The 10,048-nt window shown below is 40.0% G+C and overlaps 1 protein-coding gene across 1 annotated transcript; it reads right to left on the bottom strand.

Annotated features, from left to right (window-relative positions):
- Positions 1–868: 868 nt before the first annotated feature.
- LOC137137071 (Fc receptor-like protein 5) lies at positions 869–2,455 on the bottom strand (the record flags this gene model as incomplete). Its single annotated transcript, XM_067522958.1, has 4 exons — positions 869–1,446; positions 1,586–1,756; positions 1,830–2,075; positions 2,155–2,455. Coding segments are annotated over 4 exons (819 nt in total), but the record flags the coding sequence as incomplete, so codon positions are not given.
- Positions 2,456–10,048: the final 7,593 nt, after the last annotated feature.

Below are 10,048 nucleotides of genomic sequence, written 5' to 3'. Positions count from 1 at the left end.
TGAAATCATCAGTCTACATCACAAAATAGCAGAGAATCTAATGTGTGATCACTGATGAGAACATTAGGTAACACAACAAGGTTTTTCTTTACCCTCCTGAACTTAAAAACATGAAGAATTGTACAAATATAGTGAAGAATTAGGGACCTGGTAGCTCAATGGGTAGAGCAGCAGGATGGGATGCAGAAGTCCCAGCCTACCCACCAGGTGTGTCCCTGAGCCAGATCCTCAGTGCTAACTCACCGGCACCTCTCTGACTTCCTGCTGTGTCCACCACACTAGCTTTATCAGACACTGTCAGTGACTTTCAGACTGGGATGAAAAAAGCTTCCTAATGTTGGTTTGTTGTGCAGCACAGCAGTGAAATCACATCCACAAAGAAATGACATTTTGTGACAGCAGTCGTCTTCTCTTCCTGTTTGGTAACAGTGTTAGTTACAGTCGACCTCTTGCTTCTTTGGACATTATAAACCTAACACTTTGTTGTGTAAAAGTTCTCACACTGTCCACTCTATTCTATCCTGTATTTCACTTTAATTGGTTTCCAACACAGCACACATCCAACAATACAATCACTGAAAGTTAGATGGAACAAACTGTGCTGACAGATCAGCCTCTGATGTCTGTCTCGTTGTATTAGATGATGGTATGACATCAGGCTGACAGCAGTAAAAACCACAGTTTCCTCTAAAGCAGCAGCTGCCTTGTTTTCTCTGCTGCAGTTCCAAGAAATTTGATCATTTATTTTCATGTTATTGCAAAATTGTACAATATTTTCTTTATGTGTGCTCATTTATCTCTACAACCAATAAATGTAGTGTTTGAGCAATAGTATAGTTTTTTGGCTCAATGCCCAGGAAACACTAACATGTGGTCGGGGGAGGGGGCACGAACCTCCGAGCGTATTGTCTGTGGACGGCAACTCTACCAAGTGAGGAACTGCCACCCATGAAACAGCACAGAGTGGACTGACAAACCTTAAATCAGAATTTATCCACGTGTTCATGTTTCCAAATGGTTTTTATTAAGAACAAACACATGTTCACTGCTTTGTACAATACATTTGTTCATGCGTCTGTATAAAAAAATCTGGTTCAGAGTCTTTCTCTAAGTTTTCAGCTTTCACAAACCTGAGGACTCATCCTGGAGAACTGCTCTCACAGCTGCTTCCATTTTTAAGATGAAAAGAGATTAAACTGCTGCTGAAGTTCTGACATTCGACATTCAACAAAGTTCATCATGAGGAACATGTGGAGTTCCACAGGGAAGTGTTCTGGCTCCTTTACTGTTTCTGATATTGTAGCTTCTTTTTTAAATGGGAACATATGGATCATGTTGGATCAGATCAGAAGTGATGCTCTGTGGTGACATTATCATAATCATTATCCAATCCCCGCTCAGCCTGTTCGGGTGAGGTCATCACCATAGAGACAGGAAGGTCATTTCCTACAGTCAGAACAGGTCAGAATGAAACAGTAGAAAATGTATCAACTGTGAAAATATTGATGTTTCTTTTATGTGAGTGATGAATTTATTGAATGATTGTTTGCTGAGTGTTTGGTCAGTGAATGATTCAACGTGCTACCTCTGTGTCTGTGTCGATATAAAGACACCATGAGGAGAGTGGAGATCAAGTATGGACAGAACACCACCAGGTGGAGGAGCAGTGTGATCACAAGCTGAAGGGAAGTGGAGGATGGAGGTGGCGATGACGTAAAGGTGGTGGAGGTGGGTGAAGATGTGGTCATTGGTTTTTCTGTAGAGAGAATCACCTGTTCAGTTGAACATGTGGATGAAATAAGTGTTGAAATCAAAGTGAAGCTCCTGACCTGTGACGTAGATCCAGCTGGGTGGAGACTCTCCATGACTGCTGATGTGACACTTGTAGAGGCCTTCATCAGACTTGGTAACATGGTGGATGGTCATGTGACCTGTAGGCTCAGTCCTGATGAGGGAGCCATCTTTATAGAAATCAGCTGAATGATTGGAGGGAGGCCTCTTTGTTTGACAGTGCAGAGAGACATCATGTCCCTCCATCACAGGGAGGACAGGACTCTGCAGGATCACTGCTCCACCTCAACACAGAGACAAACTACAGCATTTCATCCATTTCCACACAGCTTCATCAACACTAACTCCACAGTCTGATCTTACCAGTGACAGTGATGGTGATGCTGTTACTGGTTGATCCCTCTCTGGACTCACACCAGTAAACTCCACTGTCCCATGGGAAGAGGTAGTCAATTATACACAAAGAACCAGCAGGTTCTCCCCAACCGTCTCCACACTGAGTTATATTTTGTTTGGTTATGTTCTTCCTCAGTGTCCATCCAGCAGAGCTGTCGTCCTCTTTACAGCTCAGAGAGACAGTGTCTCCTTTAAAAAACTGAGAGCTGTTGGGACTCACAGTCAGATGAGCTGTGATCACTGAGATGATGTGACAGTAAGTAAATAATCACAAAAATGAGAGCACATGGTTACAAAATATGAAAAATTCTACATATTTTTATTTGATTACATTAATTTAATTTTTAATTCAAATCAAAGAACCTTAAAAGAAATGCAGCATGTGATTATTTAAATATGGAGTCTATGAAAATCAATATAACATTTTTCTAAATAGGGAGAAAATCATTATAAAGAAAAATTTAAATAGTAGTAAAAGCAGTGGGATAATGAAACAAGGACAATTTCTCCACTCAGCAGCAGGTTTCACAGCCAAAACTGAAGCTAATGACGAAGAACTATAAAGTAAAAACCCCACAGACGACCAGCAGATGGCTTCAAACATCAGGGTTTTTAAAACCATCCATAGATAAAGACTCAGCTTATCTCTTCTTTGTCACTGAACATTTGCAGACACTTAAACACGGAAATCTTATACAGAGACAGTGGAGTTTCTTCTAGTTTCAGGCAGATGATAGAGAGGAAAAAAGTGATGATCACACAGTGACAGTAAACTGATCAAGTAGAGATCAGTGTAAAATGTTTGCTCTTTTGGAGACAGTGTGAAGGTTAAGAAACTGGACAAATTACGTGAGTGAAAGAAATGGACATTGTCGGAACAACATTGACCCAGGAATTAATCATCACATCACAAATGTCACCTACAAAACCATAAAGGATTTTATAGAACTGGCTGCTGTATAAAGATACAAACATCTTATTGCAAACTTCATTTTTTCTTCCACAACAACAGTAAAGTGCTGTGTAATGTTGAGTCTGTCATTTCAGGTCCAGTGTCATTTTAAATAGTTATTACAATGAGGCTTTAAATACTAACTAGTTTGGTTCATCACAACAAAAAAGGAAATTTAACATTTTCCATGAGACAGTTTAGTAAAAACCCACAGAACCACAAGAGAAAATCAACATGGAGAGAAATGAGAAAAGGTTTAGGTTCATCAATATCATTGAAATAACAGCAAAGTTAATGAAGCTTTTAAACACCAAACTAATGACTGTTAATGATAGAACTACTGCTAATATGAAGAATTCTAATAATGAAATGTAGTGAGTATTTACTGAAACAGGAGCTGGACAGAACTGAAAACAAGTTCACACATTTTAATTTAAAGAACAAGAAAAACTCCTTTAGCATCAAACTAAAGCAGAACCTGCTATTGGAAGAAACACAAAGTGGAAGTTGATGGTTTGTTCCCCCATCTTGTTTTAGACACAGTAAACATCCCTCCATCCATCAAGATTTAGTTCCACTTTCTGTTCATCTGTCTCTAAACATCACATCGTCTCCTCGGTCGTGTATTTAACCAATAACTGATGGTTAATTTCTGAACAAAACAGAAAATCAGCACCATCAGCATTTCATCAGCAACTTACCCTTGAAGATAAGGAGCAGCACTGAGGGAAAGGGGGAGGGGCTACATAAAGGGTGATGTGCAGCAATATAGTTTCCCTGGGAACCAAAACAAGTGCAAATAATAATTGCTCAGTTATATAAAATTCACTAATACTAAACGGAATTTGAAAATCATAAATAAAATACACAACATAAATGTGAGATAATAACAAAACCAAGTTGATTTTTAACTCTGACAGATGAAGGCAGCAAAGTTAGGGATCCCATGTGTGAAAAGGGCTGTAGATGTCCATGTCCCCTGACCTTAACCTCAACCAAACTTACCCAGTTACCTGCCTACTGTCAGGCTTCAGGGTCTGAGGTCTGTTTCCAGTTTCTGCTGAATATCTTAGAAAATGTTTGCTCAGGGTAGATAATTCCCAGCCTACAATATAAAAACAACCGACGCCAAACACCAACAGTCTGAAGTGTATTAATGTGATTTCATCTCTTTTGACCTGCATTTCATCTCCTTCTCAGCTCCCATGCTGGGTTGTCTTGTAGGTCAGCTGGGAGAGGTGCAGTTCAAAAAAACGTATTACAGTGTAAGTCACGGCAGGTCTCAGGAGGTGGATCAACCACTGTTGAAGGCCCTGGGAGAGGTGCAGCAGCTGATTCTATTAGCTGGTCAAGCTGTGTTCTTAGGTGTCCCTGTCTTTGCCCAGTGTGTCCCTCTGCTGTGGTTAAAGCTGTTAGCAAACTTACTGACAGAATATAATAGACTTTAATGTCACTGCACAATCATCCTAGTTGTCATGGTGACCTGATTAATACAAAGATGGGTTTTTAAATATTGAGGTGAGATCAGTGACTAATTAGAAACTATCAGCAAAGCTGCTGACTGTGGCAATGTCGTCCCTAACACGGTGGAAAGGTCGCTTACATACTTCATTAGCATCATTAGTTTTGCCAATGTCATCAGATGCACAAGCAACAAGTCAGTGCAAGCAAAACTTTTCCTCAGCCAACATGGATGAGTTACAGTATATACAGTAACTACACTGAATGATTTCAGCACAGGGATTTATTTAAATAATAACTGTGTTCATTCAGTTTCTTATTATAAGTCCAAAAAAGCCATTTTACTACACAGCAGAGCCACTTGGCTTCACCCCACTTGTGATAAAGTTAGCTAGCTACTTTCCTAAAGTTGAACTGAACACACAGAAAAGTTTGGATTTTGTTGGTGAAGGTATCATATACAGGCTACATGCTGTTACACAGAGTAAAACTTTAAAAGCACAAGCAAGACGCAGACTTTCTGACATGAAAACGTCAGAGCTGCTTTCAATGCCTCCATGTCTGCTGGACTCAGTACTGGGATCACGTCCTCACCTTTGGCTCCCAGAATAATTTCCACTAAGACAAAACTCAGTTTGTCTCCCCAGACCTGTTTTTTCCTGATTCCTTCCCCAATTACTCTCAGGCCTTCACCACAAATCTGAGCCTGGCTGAGAGGTTTAACAATGTTTTTGGACATTGCTGTAAGATATTTCACTAATGTGATGGATGCAGCTGTCAATAACAGATCCATAAAAGGTCCAGCAGGGGGCAAACTTTGACCCAAATATTTTGCCTTCATTAATTTGAACCTTTGGTCTGATTTTAACCCAGTCAGGCTTTATACCCAACATATTTCTTCTAAATATAACAAATACAAATATCAACAAATATCAGCAGTATTTGTGTTACTTGTTCACATTTCTGGACCATGTAATAAATGGAATAATATCATTAATTAACATCATCTCCCTGTGATTGACACCTGTTCTGTTGTGGAGAAACTTGCTTTCATCACTGATGACAAAAACAGGTTTACCACCAATCATCATCTGTCATCTTCTCTGAAGACGATCAATGGCTGCTGTGCAGCAGTGATGATGCCTGTCATACACTTTTGTGATTGATGCTCCACTTCCACAAACACCTTCCTCTATCATGTCCATATCTGTGTCCTGAGACCTTGAGCAAAACTGAAAAGAAACAAACTTATCTTAATCCTTTTAGCCTTTTCTCTTTACTTGTACCAAAATGAATTATCATTACTGTTACTTCAATAGCCCTTAATTGAGGCATGAAAAATCAAAGTTGGCCTCTTCACCAGATGTCACTGGATAGAATTGAAACAAATATCGAATACCAATAATCTATAAATGAGATTTTATAGATCTATGTCAGTGAAGGTCATCCAGGTTTGGTTATCCGAGTCACGTCAACTGGACTTTTTTCTTCTTGGTTAAAAATGTTTTGCTACTCATCCAAGCAGCTTCTTTGTCTCATCCACACACAGCAACAGGGATGAATGAGGAGAAGGCTGCAGTTGATGATGAAGGCCTCCAGGTCCGGGGAGCAGTGCATAGATAGCACCGAAACGTCGTGGCAACAGATTCCACCTCCCGCGTGTCTGTAAAGCTGAAACTCACCCAGCTGGAGCGCAGAGGCCGCTAGAAGATCACACAGCCATGTTTCCGTGAAGCACAAAACACAGGACGTAGAAAAGTCTCGGAGTTTGTTCAGCAGCAGGGTCAGCTCGTCCATTTGCTTTGAAAGTGAGCGTTAGAGAGGAAGACGGAGACGCACAAGCACCACGGAAATAAGGCCACAGGGTAGAAGCTCTGATGTTCATGAGTTCTTCCCGGTAGTAAGATCCACCAGAACTGTGGCAGAACACTGCATTCAAACACAAGACAATACAAAGTAGAGCGCACTGAAACACCGAGGCTGCCGTCCACGTCATCTTCCATCATTATTGCTGTTTATTTGGCGTTTTCCCACAAAATTCAACAGATGACACAATAAATCAAAGATTTAAAAAAAGTATTTTTGTTCTCTATTTATTTTCCTTCTGTCCAAGATTTTAACTTCTAGAATTTTACTTCTAGTAAATATAGAAACATATGCAAAGCAATACAAAAAAATCTAATAACATAATTTTAATTAATGTAAATGATCTGAATAACTAAATGTTTGCTTCTGAAGTATAAATGTTATTTTATTTCAAATTGTGTTTTATGGCAATGAGTGAATCAATAAATAATCCACATGCAGTAATGTCCATAACAATCTAAAATATGAGCTAATATGCTGAGGAAATAAATTCATAAATGTTCATCTTTCCATCAGTTTCTCACTCACTATGAAACACGATTTCTTTCCTGGTTCAGTTTCTCCCATCAGCTCAGGGTTTCCACTTCAGATCATGTGGTCTGTCAGATGTGTGCTGGCTCACACAAGCTCAACAGTTTGTGATGGTCAGTTTGGGGGTTCAGGGTCTTGTCCAGGTACATTTCCACATATGACTCTACACAGTCGAGCTGAGAATCACTGAAACTACGGTCGACAGGTGGACAGTCACCACCTGAGCCACTGCTGCCCCCTCACCACAGATCTCAGTTCATCAGTGTTCAGTTTTTTTTTTGTACATTATATTAAATATACTTATATATTATGATATTTTCTCTTTCTTTTTTCTTTCACGTTGTAGGAAATTATTAAGAATCATTTCATCACATCAGCTATGAGTCACACAATGAAGTTGTGGGAAAGAGTAGTGGAAGCTCGGCTAAGGGCAGAGGTGAACATTTGTGAGCAGCAATATGGTTTCATGCCTAGAAAGAGTACAACAGATGCAGTATTTGCTTTGAGGACGCTGATTGAGAAGTACAGAGAGGGTCATAGGGAGTTGCATTGTGTCTTCGTAGATTTAGAAAAAGCGTATGACAGGGTGCCGAGAGAGGAGCTGTGGTATTGTATGAGGACGTCTGGAGTGGCAGAGAAGTATGTTAGAGTGGTGCAGGACATGTATGAGAGCTGTAAGACAGTGGTGAGGTGCTGTAGGTGTGACAGAGGAGTTCAAGGTGGAGGTGGGTCTGCATCAAGGATCGGCTTTGAGCCCCTTCTTGTTTGCTCTGGTGATGGACAGACTGACAGATGAGGTTAGACAGGAATCTCCATGGACTATGATGTTTGCAGATGACATTGTTATTTGTAGTGAGAGCAGGGAGCAGGTGGAGGAAAATCTAGAGAGGTGGAGGTCTGCTCTGGAAAACAGAGGAATGAAGCTTAGCCGCAGTAAGACAGAATACATGTGTGTCAATGAGAGTGACCCAGGTGGAATGGTGAGGTTACAGGGAGCAGAGGTGAAGAAGGTGCAGGACTTTAAGTACTTAGGGTCAACGGTTCAGAGCAACGGTGAGTGTGGAAAAGAGGTGAAGAGGCGAGTGCAGGCAGGTTGGAACGGGTGGAGAAAAGTGTCAGGTGTGTTGTGTGATAAAAGAGTATCAGCGAGAATGAAAGGAAAGCTGTTCAAGACGGTGGTGAGACCAGCAATGTTGTTCGGCTTAGAGACAGTGGCACTGAAGAAAAGACAGGAGGCAGAGCTGGAGGTAGCAGAGCTTAAGATGTTGAGGTTCTCTTTGGGAGTGACGAGGATGGACAGGATCAGGAATGAGTACATCAGAGGGACAGCTCATGTTAGATGTTTTGGAGATAAAGTCAGAGAGGCCAGATTGAGGTGGTTTGGACACGTTCAGAGGAGAAACTGTGAATATATCGGTAGAAGGATGCTGAGGTTGGAGCTGCCAGGCAGGAGGTCTAGAGGAAGACCAAAGAGGAGATTTATGGATGTAGTGAGGGAGGACATGAAGTTAGTTGGTGTGAGTGAAGAGGATGCAGAGGATAGAGTTAGATGGAGGCACATGATTCGCTGTGGAGACTCCTGAAAGGGAGCAGCCGAAAGGAAAAGAAGAAGATTTCATCACATCAGCTCTGGCACAAGCACCTTCCTCTCCCCCCTCCCTCCCTCAGACAAACCTCTCTCTGCTTCTTTGCCAAACCATAGATCACATGTTTCTGTGTTAATGTTTCTCTGTTATCACCAAACCAATGGAGCGTTTCTCAAAAACAAAGTTACAAATATTAAAATTTATGGACAAATGGTTTTTACCAGAAAACCTGCATTCAGCTCTTTTTTGAGGAAAAGTTGCTTTGGGCATCAAATGCTGCCAGATACTGGACTTAATTGGACACTGTGTGTCTCACTGAGGTCAAAGGAAAGACAACAAGTTGATTTACATCCGTTCAGCTCCTTAGTACATTCAGTCCCGTGTTCATTCAACCATCTCAAGCTGAGTTTTTCATACATTAAAAAAAGCTTTACAGACAATAAAATGTCCAGTTGGATAAAACATATTTACAAACCACAGCTGGAAAACGCTCCAGGATAATCAGATAAAGATAATGAAAGGATGGAAAACAAACTCTATTTCAAATTAATGGGCTTTTAAGAGGTGTTTCCTGTCAGATCACTGCCAACAACTCTGGAATCACTTGTTGCATGAAGAGAGAAAACTAATCCAGTGTCTGTTGATCTGTGGAACGTCGGCTATTTGGACAAAGCACAAAAATGTAGTTAACATTAGCAGCACAGCTAATGCTGCTGAAGAGCTACAACAACCATTAACCCTCCTGTTATGTTGGTTTCTGAGGAACAGCCTTGATGTTTCCGGGTCAATTTGACCCGAGAACATCAATGCTCTTTTGACATGGTCAACTTGACCCTTATTATACAGTTAATCATACAAAAGTGTCAGAAAGCAAAAAGTCCCAAAAAACATTTCAATCAATATTTAGTTCAATGATGTTCTTTACTGTTCACAGATCATGGTTCAATGAGCATAGGTCACTCGTTTATTACAAAAAGATCATGTTAAAACTTTTTTGAATGTACACTGAAAAAAAACTACAAAAAAATTACAATAGTTTTATATGCAATTGATTTTTAAAATTTTTTTTTTATATTTTGAATTATTATTTTTTGTTTATGGAGTGATACTGATAAATTAAAACCTGAACAGTACCTTTGTAATATAAACATGTAGGGGGGTTACACATATGTGAACGGAACCATTTTTATTTTATAGGTTGATTACACTACATAAGCCAAACAGGAGAAGTTTCAAATTTAAAAAATACTTTTAAGTATTTTTTTTAGATTGTTAAACTTTAAAACGGGTCAATTTGACCCTGAACACAACAGGAGGGTTAAGGTGGATTAATTTTTCTCAGTGCTTCATTCAGGTTGTGAATCAATTAAAACACCTTCAATGTGAACACAACCTTGACTGTAGCATGTGGTTTTATTGCGTCTCTTGCATGACAAACATTTTACTGATGATTCATTTCAGCCTA

The sequence above is a fragment of the Channa argus genome, chromosome 12 (assembly GCF_033026475.1).
Source record: "Channa argus isolate prfri chromosome 12, Channa argus male v1.0, whole genome shotgun sequence".
In the NCBI taxonomy this organism is placed as follows: domain Eukaryota; kingdom Metazoa; phylum Chordata; class Actinopteri; order Anabantiformes; family Channidae; genus Channa; species Channa argus.
The sequence above is the reverse complement of the archived record's forward strand: the minus strand, read 5'-3'. Positions and strand labels throughout refer to the sequence as shown.